The sequence below is a fragment of the Schistocerca americana genome, chromosome X, assembly GCF_021461395.2.
Source record: "Schistocerca americana isolate TAMUIC-IGC-003095 chromosome X, iqSchAmer2.1, whole genome shotgun sequence".
Classification (NCBI taxonomy): Eukaryota; Metazoa; Arthropoda; class Insecta; order Orthoptera; family Acrididae; genus Schistocerca; species Schistocerca americana.
The window spans coordinates 755,783,765-755,801,555 of NC_060130.1; the positions used below are offsets into that span (position 1 = coordinate 755,783,765).

The 17,791-nt window shown below is 42.5% G+C and overlaps 1 protein-coding gene across 1 annotated transcript in view; it reads left to right on the forward strand.

Annotated features, from left to right (window-relative positions):
- Positions 1-17,791, forward strand: part of LOC124555415 (L-threonine ammonia-lyase) — a 215,688-nt gene that overhangs the window by 118,770 nt on the left and 79,127 nt on the right. The window contains exon 3 of the mRNA XM_047129316.1: positions 10,428-10,498. Within this exon, the coding sequence (XP_046985272.1) occupies positions 10,428-10,498 (71 nt within the window). The remainder of the gene's footprint in view (positions 1-10,427; positions 10,499-17,791) is intronic.

Sequence of the window (17,791 nt, forward strand, 5' to 3'; positions counted from 1 at the left end):
ATATGATAATCTCACGGTTAGTTCTTGAAGGCCAGATATAACATTACGGGCTGCATAAAACGACATCGGTAGGGACAGATTAATCACCCTGTATATCCTATCAGGCCTGGTTACAACATTAAACACGAACAATGCTAATACATTTTGGTGCCTGTTATACTTGTTATGGAGAACTGAATTGCTTATCAAGGACATAATGATCGATGGTGTGTGCGTGTATGAAGTTAGTGACATCCCACAATGTTTTCCGGGTGTTTCACTTTTTATGTCAGAATGTAGAATAGTTCGCTCATATCTTTCTTCATCTTTGTCTAAAATCAGCCATCAGCGATTACTTCGTCACTAAATACTTCGCTGTGGATGTGATGTTATGCCAAAATCAGAAAACACTGTGAAATGTGTTCGAAAGGAAGCTTAGAGCTGAACGTTGAGGTAATCAGAGACAGAGGTGTAGATAGGAAGGAAGAATAATGCGTAGCATTTCGTCAATTTCAACGTCATTAGGGACGTAGTCAAAGTATAAGGGAAGAAATCAGCTATGCCTTTACAGGTATCAGCTGAAGTGATTTAGAAAACAACAGGTAACGTGTATCAGACCTGATATCTGTTTCTCTCAAATACAAGTTCAGTGTTTCGACCACAGCGCCAGTTTGCTTGGTGAATGCAGCTCGTTTAGTATTGATAGCTGCGGCATTATGAGGAATGTTGCTTCTGAATTTCATAGTCTTTCTTCCCGTTAATCTGTTGCTTACGAGAATGCGTGTCTGTACCAATTAAGATATGTCAGCGCAAGTCTCCTAGGATGCCCGAGAATTTTAAACATGTGTTACTTGATGTGCGAGATCGTCCATTACTTGATCGCAGTCGTGCTGATCGGTGAACCTGCCCATCCGTCGTTTATCCGGCGCACGCACTCAAACCGGATCTGTCTCACCTTCCTGCACCGCAACCGAGCACAAGCAGGTCAAGTCCACGAAAACGTTTCCCGACATACTAACGACAAATTTTTGTAACACTTAGGTCCCTTTAGTTGGTTTTGAATAGCGAAATTTGTTGTAAATGCTGTACTAATTTTGCAAAACGGACTCTGAAAATGAATTCTTAAACATTAAATGTATATAAAAAAACAGAGCAGAGTTACGCAGTTAACACACAGACATTTAATAAATTACCATTACAGAATTCGTAAAAACGCAAACGCAAACGCCTGTTATAGGCATGGGTTACTTCATCAAGGATGAAGGGGAAGGAAAACTATCGTATAGTAAACAAAGAATGAAGACGGATGGATGCACCCACTTGAAATATATGGGTTGTTCGCCAAAGGGCATAACCTCTTCGGGTATCAAGTGTTGGTACACAATCTCCGCCTTCTTCATTCTTACGAAATTCCCGATAAATGTTGGAGGGAAATGTTTCGAAAAATAGCAACACATTTAGCCGTGTATTGTAGATGTAAGTAAGCATTATGTAAACCCAATAGCCTGCGACGATACACAAATACCCACAAGACGATCTCGAGCCGTAGTCCGTTTATGCTTCCGAGATTTAAATACTTTTATTGAAAACTCTAATAACACCTGATTTCTCAGAAAAGGCACATTGTGTTAATGAAAATGCTGTTAAGTATGGGGTAGGAGAGCTCTTTACGGACAGATTTTAAGAACTGTTCAAATATATCGCATGTTTTCTCGTGATAAGTATGAGTGTGTAGCTCCGACATGATTTGTGTAAGGCACAATTTCCAGTAGGTGTTAGGAAGATTTCGATGCACAGTTTGATTGAAGATGAGTTTTTAGTAGAGGTGCCATTCCACGATCAATTTGATAACCAGGTAAAACATCAATGGAATTGTCCTTCTGGAATAGTAAGAAAATGTCAGTTCGATATCTATATGTGGGTCCTAACTAGAGTTGCTGCTGCTGTTAAATGCGTGTGACAGTCTACGTAAGTGATTGTGTACAGTGATAATGTCTGTCGATACTTAGAACAGTTGCATTAAAATGAAAGTAAGCACTGAAAAGTAGTTCACAAATTAAGTAATTGTCTGTTCTCTTGTACTTTTCATTGTTTGTGATATTGCAGTACATATGCCAAAAGTGATGAGACTTTGAGTAATTCTCTATCAAGTGTCAGAACCAATGTGCCCTGTTGCCAGAAAGATGGTATCTTTCTGAAAAAACAAGTTATACCATTTAGTAATAAGCCACAAAAGGCGGTGAAATATTTATACCAAAATTCTCAGCTAACACCCCCTCAGAAAAAGTTGAAAAACTCTCGAAGTAGTCCTATCTCTTTTACCGCAACGAAAGACGTCTGGGGATATAGCAGAGATTTTTTGCATGTAAAAATAAAAATCTTAGGAAAATCATGGTTTGATAATTTGTAGTATTCACTTCGTCCTGTCGATATGATACATATCAGTCAAAGCAGCAGTGAATTTTCCAGGTACGCTTCATGTAGCGACTTTGGTCTTACTGCCTTGTAGTTCAAAGAGCGATGATCATATGATTTATTCCCACGTGCATATTGAAGCACTGGCCGCAGCTCAGCCATCTGCATGTCAAATGCCGAAGGGAAGCGATCTGATCTCATCACTGCGAAAGCATCAAACACAATTCAGGAATCGGAAACTGAGAAAATTGAGCTCTCTGCCTAGCATATGTTTTGAAAATAATAATTCATTGTTTAGCAGAGTCTTGAATAAACTGCAGTCAGAATACACTGAGTGCTGTTATGTGGATCGTCTTACAAATCGATACATTCAAGATCTACATAAGCCCCATCTAGCATTGTGACTTTCAACACACTTTCCCATAATCGTATGAAAAATTCAGTGGTCAGACTATTAGCTCTGGAATAGAAGGGTCAACGATTAGGTGAAGACTTCAAGAATTAGGTTAATTTTTTTACTGTTATAACCAAGTGTTGAGTGATTTTAATTCCTGAGGCAATCAGCTTAATTCTTCTTCTTCTGATGCTTCGCTTCAAAAACTTTTTCTGTTTGGCATTCTTTCGTTTAAACAATTGTAGTTCATTACTTTCTTTTCGATGTGAATCAGCTTTCTGGACATGAATCTGTGAAACAGTTAGTTACTCCCATGCATACAGATTTTGGCGTATATCTACAACATTAAAAATTCTTTGAGGCTTACACAGTTTATCAGGGACAAATATGTACATTTGGGAGTCCGTTTCGAGGAACTCACGAAAAGAAAAATCCATCTCAGAAAAAAAATGCAACACCCTCAGGGACTGTTTAGTGACACCAGGGTACAATATGTGCATACTGAGAGGGTTGCTGTGTTAGTGATTAATTTGTCATGGTCATAGACGATCTGATGGCGTTCAGGAGGCCTGTCTGTGCACCCTCTGTTTTGACTGTGCAGGCAGCAACTGTGCTGAGTTTATAGCTGAGCAGTGTTTGCAACATTCATTCTAGGATACAACTATGCCCCAACGACGAGTACGTAGTCCTGCTGAAAAGCTTCAGCCATTCAACGGTGTCGCACTGTGACCCTGAGGAAAGCTGGACGGATGTATCGACGAACTGCCGCACATGTTGTACACAGTGTATCAGCATCGATGGTTTGTCGCTGCTTTCAACAGTGGTCTGTGGAACATTCCCACATGTGTAGACCAGGTTCTGGACGTCCGCACAGAAGCACATCCAAATCAACACATTGTGCTAGTAGCACTGACCGACCGAACATCATCCAGGGACGAAATCCTAGCACCTGTTGCACTTGTTGCGTCATCAGGTTCCATTGGGAACCGTTTGCGTGCAAAGTGATTAAGATCACGTGTGCCTCTGGCCAGAGTACCAGGCTACTACTGACACCACGACACCGACAAACGTGGCTACTCTGGTGCCGTGAAAAAGTTGGCTGGGGAGTGGAACGGCGCTCTGTTGTCTTCATTGATGAGAGTACGTTCTGTCTGTATGCGAGTGACGTGTATGGCGTAGATGTGGTGAGCTACCTGTTCCAGAGCGCATTCGTCCACGCCATGCCGGTTCCATCCCAGGCTTCATGTTGTGGGGGGCCGTCAGTTAAAACCGCAGTCGCATTTGATGTTTCTGCAGGGTAAAGTAACCAGTGTCCGCTATGCTGCACAGGCTTTTATGTCGGTGCTACTCTCATGTCTTCGACAACAAGATGATGTGTATTTTCAGCAGGACAGAGCACTTTCACACACGGCTGCTGCGACGTTCTCTTCGTGGTGTAAAACAACTGCCCTGCCAGTAAGATCACGAGATCTCCCGCCAACTGAACACGTAAGAGACGTGATGAAGCGGGCACTTAATCGTTACCCTGGGCCTGCAAGATCCATTACCGGATTGCAACAAAAAGCACAAGATGATTGGGACAGTCTATCGCAAGATGCCATTCGGCACCTTTATGGTCGTTTGCGTGTGAGAATGTGCACATGCGTCACCGCTAGAGGGTGGTACACTGTATACCGATGCGACTGTTTGGCCGCCGATTACTGTGACGTGTGTTTCCTTTAGTCTGAGTTTTTTTTATCATATACTCCTACTTGTCACCTCACTTGTCACTAAAATGACCTTGTCCTTGAGGGTGTTGCATTTATTTTTTCTGGTGGTGTATATTGAGCCGTTTACGTGTTGACGATTTCTGTAAGGTCAAGCCTTCTCCACACTTTGCTTGGGCCGTTTATTCGGCATGTACATGTGAACACGCAGAGATGTCCGTACCTACTCCACATTAGTGCCGCAGTTCGCGACTGGCAGGAAAGCTGGTAAACAGACACATTTCGCCGTCGCAAGTCTCACACGTCACTCAAAGGCGACAAACAATCGTTCAGTGCCTTGCTCGATCTGTTAGCGTTGATGCTATAACCATTAAACGTAACAACCTATTTTTAGAGTCTGTTTATCACAGACGTATTTTCAGATGAATTGACGTGGTGTGATTTTTAGAATCGTACCTCTGTCGTTACCAACTAGGCTGTCTATTGCAAATATCACCTTTAAAGTGAGGTTATCTGCTCTCTTTTCACGTCGACAGGCTACACAGCTCCTTATATCTCGAATACCGTCTACTGTCAGTGCCAACTAATGTGTTGATATTTCAGTACGTTTAGCTAAATGACATGGAACGATATTTGGAACTGCTAGTGCCTCCCTGCCTAGTCATGCGTGGACATAAAAAAGAGAAAAGCATCGATATGAATTCGATTTACTCCCAATAACATTGACTAAACCGACTCGGAAAAAGGATTGCCATTCATTAATTAATTACAATACCGTTCATTTAAATCAGCAATAAGAAAGCGAAAATAGCGGATGCCCCGAAATTCCATATTTTCATACTTCCATTGGAGACGATGATAGCTCTTGCCGATTGTTAGGCGAAAGATAGATGCATACTACTAAAGTGATGCATCAGAGCAGACGTTTGCAGTCCTTTTTTGTGTATTTCATCCTCATTCCTGAAAATGATGTACAGTGAAGCACAGTTTACTTTATCGCAGGCTTTGGCATGTTTCAACATCGGAGCTTTACATGAAATCTGACAGAGTTGGGAAGTGACTTGAAGAAACCATTAATACCACCCGATGGGATTTGCAGACACTTCTGAGAACTGAAATTGGAATGACCACATCAGCTTTTGAATCCGCCGGGAATAAATATTTTACCCGGCAGCATAGCATACTAGCAGCTAGATTAAAGCCCATTTAATTAATCAGTGTTAACATAAATTAATGATGCATTTGTGATGAAATTTCCCAATACATTAAACCTATTAATAAGTTTAATTTGCCGGGAACTTCCATTACAGTCGGCTGGTGTGGCCGAGCGGTTCTAGGCGCTTCAGTCTGGAACCGCGCGACCGCTATGGTCACAGGTTCGAACCCTGCCTCGGGCATGGATGTGTGTGATGTCCTTAGGTTAGTTAGGTTTAAGTAGTTCTAAGTTCTAGGGGACTGATGACCTCCGATGTTAAGTCCCATAGTGCTCAGAGCCATTTGAACCATTTTTTTCTTCCATTACAGAATTAACTCCGCTGTAGGCAGAAATATTTATTCTGCAAACATTGTATGGACTATTATTACGTCATTTTTCATGACATCTTTTCTGCTAGTATTGCTAGCCCTAAAAGGTATTTGGGACTGCGCCTCTGTACATTATGAAAAGTACGAGAGGCACTAATAAATTATAGCTTCGAGGAAGGTCGTGAAGGATATCGGGATTACTTAGCTGGTACGAGAATTTCCCACGAAAACTGAAGGTCTGGGCTAAGTTCCCGATTCTACATCTATTTCTACATTTATACTCCGCAAGCCACCCAACGATGTGTGGCGGAGGGCACTTTACGTGTCACTGTCATTACCTCCCTTTCCTGTTCCAGTCGCTTATGGTTCGCGGGAAGAACGACTGCCGGAAAGCCTCCGTGCGCGCTCGAATCCCTGTAATTTTACATTCGTGATCTCCTCGAGAGGTATAAGTAGGGGGAAGCAATATATTAGATACCTCATCCAGAAACGCACCCTCTCGAAACCTGGCCAGCAAGCTACACCGCGATGCAGAGCGCCTCTCTTGCAGAGTCTGCCACTTGAGTTTGCTAAACATCTCCGTAACGCTATCACGCTTACCAAATAACCCTGTGACGAAACGCGCCGCTCTTCTTTGGATCTTCTCTATCTCCTCCGTCAACCCGACCTGGTACGGATCCCACACTGATGAGCAATACTCAAATATAGGTCGAACGAGTGTTTTGTAAGCTACCTCCTTTGTTGATGGACTACATTTTCTAAGGACTCTCCCAATGAATCTCAAACTGGCACCTGCCTTACAAATAATTAATTTTATATGATCATTCCACTTCAAATCGTTCCGTACGCATACTCCTAGATATTTTACGGAAGTAACTGCTACCAGTGTTTGTTCCGCTATCATATAATTATACAATAAAGGATCCTTCTTTCGATGTATTAGCAATACAATACATTTGTCTATGTTGAGGGTCAGTTGCCACTCCCTGCACCAAGTGCCTATCCGCTGCAGATGTTCCTGCATTTCACTGCAATTTTCTAATGCTGCAACTTCTCTGTATACTACAGCATCATCCGCTAAAAGCCGCATGGAGCTTCCGACACCATCTACTAGGTCATTTATATATATTGTGAAAAGCAATGGTCCCATAACACTCCCCTGTGTCACGCCAGAGGTTACTTTAACGTCTGTAGACGTCTCTCCATTGAGAACAACATGTTGTGTTCTGTTTGCTAAAAACGCTTCAATCCAGCCACACAGCTGGTCTGATATTCCGTAGGCTCTTACTTTGTTTATCAGGCGACAGTGCGGAACTGTATCGAACGCCTTCCGGAAGTCAAGGAAAATGGCATCTACCTGGGAGCCTGTATCTAATATTTTCTGGGTCCCATGAACAAATAAAGCGAGTTGGGTCTCACACGATCGCTGTTTCCGGAATCCATGTTGATTCCTACAGAGTAGATTCTGGGTTTCCAGAAATGACATGATACACGAGCAAAAAACATGTTCTAAAATTCTACAACAGATCGGTGTCAGAGATATAGGCCTATAGTTTTGCGCGTCTGCTCGACGACCCTTCTTCAAAACTGGGACTACCTGTGCTCTTTTCCAATCATTTGGAACCTTCCGTTCCTCTAGAGACTTGCGGTACACGGCTGTTAGAAGGGGGGCAAGTTCTTTCACGTACTCTGTGTAGAGTCGAATTGGTATCCTGTTAGGACCAGTGGACTTTCCTCTGTTGAGTGATTTCAGTTGCTTTTCTATTCCGTGGACACTTATTTCGATGTCAGCCATTTTTTCGTTCGTGCGGTGATTTAGAGAAGAAACTGCAGTGTGGTCTTCCTCTGTGGAACAGCTTTGGAAAAAGGTGTTTAGTATTTCAGCTTTACGCGTGTCATCCTCTGTTTCAATGCCATCATCATCCCAGAGTGTCTGGATATGCTGTTTCGATCCACTTACTGATTTAACATAAGACCAGAACTTCCTAGGATTTTCTGTCAAGTCGGTACATAGAATTCTAACTTCGAATTCACTGAACGCTTCACGCATAGCTCTCCTTACGCTAACTTTGACATCGTTTAGCTTCTGTTTGACTGAGAGGTTTTGGATGCGTATAAATTTGCAGTGAAGCTCTCTTTGCTTTCGCAGTAGTTTCCTAACTTTGTTGTTGAACCACGGTGGGTTTTTCCAGTCCCTCACAGTTTTACTCGGCACGTACATGTCTAAAACGCATTTTACGATTGCCTTGAACTTTTTCCATAAACACTCAACATTGTCAGTGTCGGAACAGAAATTTTCGTTTTGATCTGTTAGGTAGTCTGAAATCTGCCTCCTATTACTCTTGTTAAACAGATAAACCTTCCTCCCTTTTTTTATAATCCTATTTACTTCCATATTCAGGGATGCTGCAACGGCATTATGATCACTGATTCCCTATTCTGCGCCTACAGAGTCGAAAAATTCGGGTCTGTTTGTTATCAGTAGGTCCAAGATGTTATCTCCACGAGTCGGTTTCTGTTTAATTGCTCGAGGCAATTTTCGGATAGTGCACTCAGTATAATGTCACTCGATGCTCTGTCCCTACCACCCGTCCTAAACATCTGAGTGTCCCAGTCTATATCTGGTAAATTGAAATCTCCACCTAAGACTATCACATGCTGAGGAAATTTATGTGAAATGTATTCCAGATTTTCTCTCAGTTGTTCTGCCACTAACGCTGCTGAGTCGGGAGGTCGGTAAAAGGAGCCAATTATTAATCTAGCTCGGTTGTTGAGTATAACCTCCACCCATAATAATTCACAGGAACTATCCACTTCTTTTTCACTACAGGATAAACTACTACTAACAGCGACAAACACATTATTCGGAATATAATTTTAATCTCTCAAGAACTTTCAAGATTTGAATCAGTTCCTCTTAATCAAGAGAACTGCTATTTAGTTCTGCGCCATTTTGCTAGATTTTAGGCATGGTTTGTGTATTTAACCTACCGTTACATGTATCTTAAACCGGTTTCTATTTACTATAACTGGTTGACAAAAGCAACTGCTACGACACAGGGCCCTGATTCCGGAGGAGCAGGATTCAAATCATCGTCTAGCAATCCAGCTTTAGCTTCCTTAAATGATTTAGGACTGAGATGGACCGCTCAACAAGACCACAGTTCGTTTTTTCTTATGCCTTTCTGCTACTGAGCTAACAAATTATTAAACTCTAACTTTCCTGACTTTTCTTTCATAGAAGCTGTCTATTTCCCAATGGGACAAGAAAGGAGAAGTATATACGTAGTTTAGTTAAGGACCGTAAGATGACGATATAAAGACGAAAGGTTGGCAACAGGAAGACCGCCTCCACTTGCTGCCATGCTTTCGCTTGTGTATGGCACCAGCGCATCTCAACTCAGCAAGTAATCATTATTTTGCTGATAAAGAAAGGAGTATTACAACCACAGGTGAAATCTGTCAGAGAGGAGAGATGGTGATATGGTAATAGGTTCTTCTCTGTTAATTCGCTCATTATTTCTACCACATTCTCGCGCACCGAGTGAATTGGAACAGAGAGAATTCCGGATTCCCAATTGGGAGAAGATAGATTTCGCTGTAAGTCAAGATATCAGTTTTTGCAGTCCACAAATAATACCTAGTTCCTTCATGATAGATCAAAGCGAGATGATACAGTGGTACATTGACACTGAACTCGTATCAGCAGTGTGCGTTGGTTAGTTCTCCCTTTTCCCTTGATTTTCTTGATTTTCCTGAAATCATTTTGTCACTGTCAGGCTGTTTCCTTAAAGTAGGCACAGCTCATTTTCTTCATCATCTTCACCCACTGATAGCTTGCTGTTAAGCACTAATAACATTAAATCTTAATCTTCATTTGTTTATACACGACGAATGTTAGAATTGTCCCTCCGACAACGCTCCGGCCAGTCGTTTACTTCATTCCTGTCAAAACTGAATTGTTGCTCTGCTTGTTATGGCCGTGCTGTCTACAGCATGTTGGACAAAAGAGGTATCTCTGACTTAAGAAGATTTGTTGAAGACTTCTGGAATGATAGAAAAGCAGTTTCGCGTAGGATTTTGCGTACGTGGATCATTTTATATGGCTTATCAAAAGTTTCGTAGATTTGCTGCTGTATTCCCCATATTTGTCCACCTTAATTAGAAAGGACAAGAGAATTACTCTGGTTACAGATTAACTTGGATTTCTGGATAGCATTGTATATGTGTGTTATGTAATAAGTTGTTAAATTTGAAAATTTACTAACAAGCAATCTAGTACTGTGCACTAAAATATAAAGTATTTTTATTGTGATATTATTACATAATTATAAGCTTGAATGGCTTGCTTTATGTTTTGTGGTACTATGTGGAAAACATTAATATGATTTCATTTGTCTTCTTTTCAGAAATCTCATTTGTCACAGGTCACTGGTATGGAAATTTACTTGAAGAAGGACTTCCTGCAATATACTGGCAGGTATTGTATGAGGTATAAGTCGATAACTGTTCTATCGGTAGAGCCCCTGGGACCTGATGTGACCACGCATGAGGTCGTGGGAAAACGTCAGTTCGCTTATAATGTCAGTATGCTTTGGTTGCACAGTTGTTACGATGCACCTCAGTTATGTGTCGTACTTTGGGTCGTAACATGCGTCAACAATGAACAGCCAACGTATTTACTTGTTTTGCCACTCCTCTTGTACGTCCCCACACAGCAACCATAGGTCGTGTAATTCTCAGTTGACAGGTTTTTACGTCCGCACAGACGCCAGAACGGCAGGCAGGTTCGCATCTCCATTGTATAAGCATATGAAAGGTGATAAAACAGAGTCTTCATTAACTGTGTGACAGTGATGCTGGCGAAAAGCGTCAGCTGTACACATACTTGGCTCAATTTCGCGTCAGAATCTACTGGCCGTACGACATGGTGTAGTAGCCAGCCTGGGAATACACAAAGACCAATTCTCGACCTAGTTCCCTGTAGAGCGTCGAGAAAGAGTTTGTGAGACAGTAGTACACAGCGTACATAAGATTTACTTACTAAAATATGCCACCTACAGATTTGTGTCGGCAATAATTTGCTGTTTATTAAATCTCGGAATATACAAGTTATGTGTCCAGAATAATTCATTACGTGACAAAGTGCTGTTGCGAGGCGTGTAGATGAGGAGCTAATTCAAGTCTGTGAGCCGAGCCGAGATAAGTAACCAGTCAGTACACAACCAGACTCAGTAGCAGAGGTCCACACGAAGTCCAACTACAGCGAATGTCGTCAACTAGTAGACATCTCTGCTCACTGTTTGATAACCCTAGTACGGCAAGCAGACAACCAACTGGCTGTAACCTTCTTTTAAATATATTTTTAGTCCAAGGCTAGAAGAGCGTAGATGGAACAGTGAAAGAGCTCTGCGCTCCGTTACATCATAGGTGTTTTGTTGTGTTGTCACACGGTTTATTTGGGCATTGAGGGGACGGGTGGTAACGTTATTTTGTTGAGCCCTTGTATGGTTTGACTATTATGGGTGCAGACGAAAGTGGTGAGTGGAGGACAATGAAACAAGAAAACAGTCCTAGTAAACACAGGTCCAGAAACCAATGGTTTCCCGTGTACGAGATACACACAAGTCCAGTCATACTTATATTGCAACATTGTCAAGTCTGAGGCTACGCTTATGCTGCAGCTTCCTAGTTGGCACATCGCTGACGGTAAGATGAATGCGTTGGTGTGAAGTGGAGAGTGTCCTTGAAGCAACAACATTGACAGGGCCACATTTCCTAACTGCATGAGTTACTGGTCGTGTATACCTACATTTCCTGCAACACAAGCCTATTGGACTATTTGCATGATATTCCCAATTGTGAAGGGATACATAAGTGGTACACTTCCATGTGGCTGTTTGGAAATACGTAACACGAATCTTCGACAACAAGTGTATCGGTAGTGGCTAGCCAATACCATGGCCTCCCAGGTCCCCCGGCTTGAACCTGTCGAATTTTTTTGTGTGGGGCGATGAACTACGGGAACGCATAGTGGATGGTTGTCATTGCATTGGGAACACGCCTGGGATTTTTGAATGTATCCGTGCATCGATGAAAAGACGTGCTGAAGCCGGCCTTCACATGAACAGTGGTCGTGTGGAACACTTGTCGTAATGTGTTTGTCCTCAGGTGCATATCTGCAGTCTGATTCCTCGAGGACTATGTTGTAACATGTTCATGTATTCAGTAGAAATACATCGTATCGGGAAAACCGTTCGTTCTGACGGAGGAGATAGAGAAGATCCAAAGAAGAGCGGCGCGTTTCGTCACAGGGTTATTTGGTAACCGTGATAGCGTTACGGAGATGTTTAATAAACTCAAGTGGCAGACTCTGCAAGAGAGGCGCTCTGCATCGCGGTGTAGCTTGCTCGCCAGGTTTCGAGAGGGTGCGTTTCTGGATGAGGTATCGAATATATTGCTTCCCCCTACTTATACATCCCGAGGAGATCACGAATGTAAAATTAGAGAGATTAGAGCGCGCACGGAGGCTTTCAGACAGTCGTTCTTCCCGCGAACCATACGCGACTGGAACAGGAAAGGGAGGTAATGACAGTGGCACGTAAAGTGCCCTCCGCCACACACCGTTGGGTGGATTGCGGAGTATCAATCTAGATGTAGATGTAGATGTAGACCTGCTTCTTAGGATTATTTGCTTGTTTCACTGTCCTCTACTCGCACCTCTAGTTTGTACCTGTACTCTCGAGCAGGCGAGGCACACAGCCTTGCGTATGTGGCGCTTGGTGGCGTCGTTGCTGTTGTACGCAGAGGCAGTCGATTGAAGCGTTGGGACACACGTTTTGTGGAAATCACTAACATCCGAGATCAATTTTTATTGACGTCGAAGCCCCTACACAGGCGGATTTTACTTTTAAAGTGGTCTGTGGACTACCCAATCACTCATATGAGAGTAACAACAGGACACTGGCAGCATTAATTGATGCAAACAACTCTTAATGTCTTCAGCGGCAATTAGTCAAGAGCCGAGAGATAATGCGTGAAGCCTTCAACTACTATAGTAGCAGAATATTATCAAATGACATCCCAAAAATCCCTTTGATCACATGCAAAGACTCTCAGTGGCACCAAAGTTAGTGTCCAGACGCTAACAGAAATTGAAGGCGGCAAAACAAAAATAGAAATGTCGGGCCCCGTTTTCAAATGATGCTTTACAAAGAAGATCCAGGATTACTGCCCCAGTTTAATCCTTACAGCACTGCAAAGATGAATAATACAGATATTAGTAACAGTGGCTTTGAGAAACACACAAAATCGCCAAAACCGAACAAGGCTCCAGGGCCCTATGGAATACTTATGCGATTTTATGCAATATATATGGCTACTTAGCCTTCCTTTTGACCATAATATACTGTAGATCTCTCGATAAAAATCGGTGCCCAGAAGTTGGCAGAAAGTGCAGGCCACATCCATCCACAAGAAGGATAGCAGAAATGATCCACAATGCTACTGTCTAAAATCATTTATATCCATACGTTGTAGACTCTTATAACATATTCTGAGCTCAAACGTAATGAGGTATCTCGAACAGAATGATCTTCTTCATGTCGACCATCACGGATTCCGAATTCATCTGTGATGAAAATCCAACTCCAGTTTTTCTTAGACTGGCTGGTTCGTTTCTCCACAATTGGAGCTCAACGATCCTTCAGCTAATATCTAGCTGAATGTCAGTCGCAGTGAACGCAGTGTTCACACAAATTTCTCCTCTGCGTCGTACAGAGCGTTATGTGCCCTGTTCTTTACTTGACGCCAGTTCAGAGAAGAGTCCTCAATAATTTCGCTCTTGTCTTTCCCGTAGATGAACTGTTTCGCCACCTGGGTTCTTTCGTTCTCCACGTCACGGCTTTTTTAGAACAATAGGAGCGTTCCTCTTATTTTGTGGAAACCCTCTCCGCCAATCGCAGGGGCCCTACCATTGAACTGCGTCGATATCTCGACACTTTACTCCTTCCTAGTTCATTTCCGCCAGTCGGACGTTTTGTGCCCGCTCCAGACGCCTAAAAGTTACATGCGTACATCACATGTGTACCATTCTCTGTTCACGTGATCAGCTGTGTCACTGGTTTTGTTCGTATTCATTTGGAATTCCGAAACGCAGTTTTCTAAAGCTTCTTTCTGTCCTATTTCTGGTGGCCCATTACTTGCTCTCCAGTATGCGTCACCTGTCCAGTCGCTGACTCCCGCCAGGGTACGCCCCCTAAGAGCTTTTTGTGGTGTTTTCCATGGTGCAGTCTCTGCTTCTCCCCGCACTCGCTTCAACACAAAACTTTTCCTCTCGCTGCTTGTTTCACCTTCTGTTCATTGACATGCATTATATAGGAGCGGTGTCTTAATACCGTCGACTGAGTGTCATCCCTTTTGCATTACAAACTTATAGGCAAATCTGCTCATTACCGCCAAAGTAAGTTAGGTGTCATATTCACCTTCCCGTTACGATGTATAAAACTCTTATGTAAGGTGCGAAATTGACCTTCATTTATTCTGCCGCCTTACAATATCAAGTTGGCTACCACAGCTATTTCCTCACACATTCAGAATACAAACCACCTTAGCAATGTTGCCTCATGGACCCACTGCAGTTTGACAGTAGCGCGCTACTTTGTCCTGACTCGTTCCACTGATTTTGGAGGTTTGTTAATAGTATCGTAACCTTACGCCTTCCTCCAACGCAACTGTCTGCTACGCGCAGATGAGAAGTTTGATTGCAACGTTTTTAATTGGATGTGCTAGTTTTATACAACACTAATATGGTAGCAGTATACCCAACTTTGGTGCGTTCAAAGACCTTGCTATCGTGTGTCCCTATCAAACTCCATGTGGGCTTATTTGTATTTCCGATTTGAGACTTCCAAATTACGTCATTGCCTTTCTACTTCTTCCTAACACTTCTTTTACAGTAGTGAAATTTTTCGGGTTTACACACATGAGGGCAAAGAAACTGGAATGACCTTCAGTTTTTTTTTTTTCACGACATAGGCAAATATACCGTATCCAAACTGTAATCTGAGGTGCAGGATACTGGCTTATGGGTCGAACGAAGTGGCGTTGCATTTATTCGTTTTGACTCACATTTGGAAGTAGCGGAGCCCAGCGTTTCATCCTGTCGACTTAGTTTACGAACTTTTAACTTTCTAAACCACTGCCGGCGAACACTGCAGTGGTTCCTTGAACTTGCCACAGCTGGGCATTTTCCAATCCTTTCCAATCTGGTGCTCCTCATTAATCACCTCTGCATCGACGAAGACGCTAAAACTTCTTTGTGTTATCTATTTTCCGTAATAAAAGCGAAATTGTCCGGTGACGTTGAGATCCAGTCTACATCCACATCCACATACATTGGTGTGCAAAACTTAAGGACGAAAGTAACTTTCGCAATTGTGTAACTTTCAAGTAACATAGCTCAATGAGACTTGAACCATACATACAAAGAATTTCTACTGTATAGTACATAAGGTAATAGATAGAAATAAGAAATTAGACGAACATAATGACACTTTTATTGAAAGACACTGGTTACACTGAAGTCATCTCAATTTATAATCGTCTCCTAGACATTAAAGAGGCAGGACATGGTTTTTAATACGGTATGTGATCACCATGGACGACAATGCATGCTCTGCTCCCATGCTGGCAGGCAGATTGGTAAGCAGTTCTTTTGAAAGGGGATGAGATGTAAGTCGGGGGAACGGGCAGGCCGGTCCCTTCGCCGAATATCCTTTCGTTCCAGGGCTCCTTCAACTAAACAGACTGATGCGGTCGCGCATTGTCATCCGTAAAAATGAAGTCAGGGCAGAATGCACAGCTGAAAAGACGCGCATGGGGAAAGAGTAGGGCCATCGCAGCCATGTCCGATATCGACTGGCTCAATATTTTGCTATATCTCTTCTTGCAAAAACGGCCAAGTCGGGGACAAGTATGGCTTAGAGGATCCAATAGGAGATTACCTAGTTCAGATGAAATTGTACAATGGGAAAGTTTCTTCGAAGGATCCCTCAATGTACTGGAAGGGGAAAGAAATGGAATTAATGATCAGTGCGGAACGGGATTCAACGATTATGCCGCATATAAATGGTCTCATAGCAAGCGCCAGCCAATCTCTACAGGAAAAGGATGCAATCCTCCAACCCCAGCGAAAAAGGTTCTATGCCTTTTCATATCATATAATTGCAGTAGGCTTTACATTAACACCAGATATTTTTAAATTAATACCCACACTAGTAATCATATTCTTATTTTGATTTAAAGTTGCGAGTTCCGTTTCACTCGAGTTTGTTGGGAAAGCAATTCTAGGATTTCGAGCAATTACTTTTGCAGAACAATGACAATTCTACTACCATGTGGCAATAAATCAAATTCGGATGGTGTCATATACAAAAATGGCCGATCAACAGGAATTTCAGCTAAAAGAGTAATCATAAATACTGCATTTTCATGAGTAATTACTACTACATCTGGGTCTTCAGCTCCCATGGAGACTACTAGTACAGATCATAAATGTGATTTTCCTGCTGTTTGGAAAGCATGGTATGGATATCAAAATAATGAGGATGCCTTTTTAACTACAGTACCTGCTCATCAATTTAGGCAACCTATTAATCTAAAATACTACTATGCATTTGTGTCAAGTACAAAAGAAAAAGGTTTACATAACTGGGGTGGAAGTGTGTACAATCATGTATTTTGGAAGTAGATACGGATGCTCGTACTGGAAGTATCATTGTTAATTATGAATATAAGCCTACGTTAGGGTTTGTTAAAATTCCAAAACCATCTAATGTCGATATTTTCCCTCTTACATCTAACGCTCAGGGGGTACCTCAACGGTACACAATCAATGGTGACAAACACTGTTATCCTGGAGAGTGTACCGTGTTCAAAGATTGTAAGGAGAGCATGCCCATGCAACATTATGCCTTCCTACACCATAACACCTGGACCAACTGTCGAACAATGCCGGACGACCCTCATACAGCGAGAGGTGGGAACACGCAATGCACCCAGTAACATTGTCGATCACGATCGTTTCGGCAGTCCAAATGTTGTGGTGTGGGTAGGCATAATCTTGCATGGGCGTACTGACTTCCAAATCTTTTAACGCTGCAAACTCACCCGTAAACGTTATTGTGACACTGTACACCTTCCCCATGTGCGTCTTTTCAGGGGTGCATTCGACCCTGATGACATTCTTACGGATGACAATGTGGGACCGCTTCGAATAGTGCAGGTGGAGGAGCCCTTTGTACAAGAGGATATTCAGCGAATGGACTGGCCTGCTCGTTCCCCGGACTTAAATCCCATCGAGCAGGTGCGGGATGCGTTTGGGAAACGTCTGGTGGTGCGTCCACATGCACCGACGACATCCAGAAACTGTGAACCACGTCGGTGGAGGAATGAAACGCCCTTCCGTAAGAACTCTTTACCAACCTTGTGTCCAGAGGAACATCACAAATTGCAATCTCTTCAGTGTAATTATTGTCTTTGAATAAAAGCATCAGTTCTCTTCCTCTCATTGCACATGTCTTTCAGTTACTTTCTGTACTATACTGTGGAGTTCTTTCTATGTATGGTCCAAGTTTCATCGAGCTGTATTATTTGGAACAGGCCCATCATGGGGAAGCTATTTTCGTCCCGTAGTTTCGCACACACTAGTGTTTATACTACACAAGCTACTGTATAGTGCATGGCAGATGGTACATCGTACAAATATTATCGA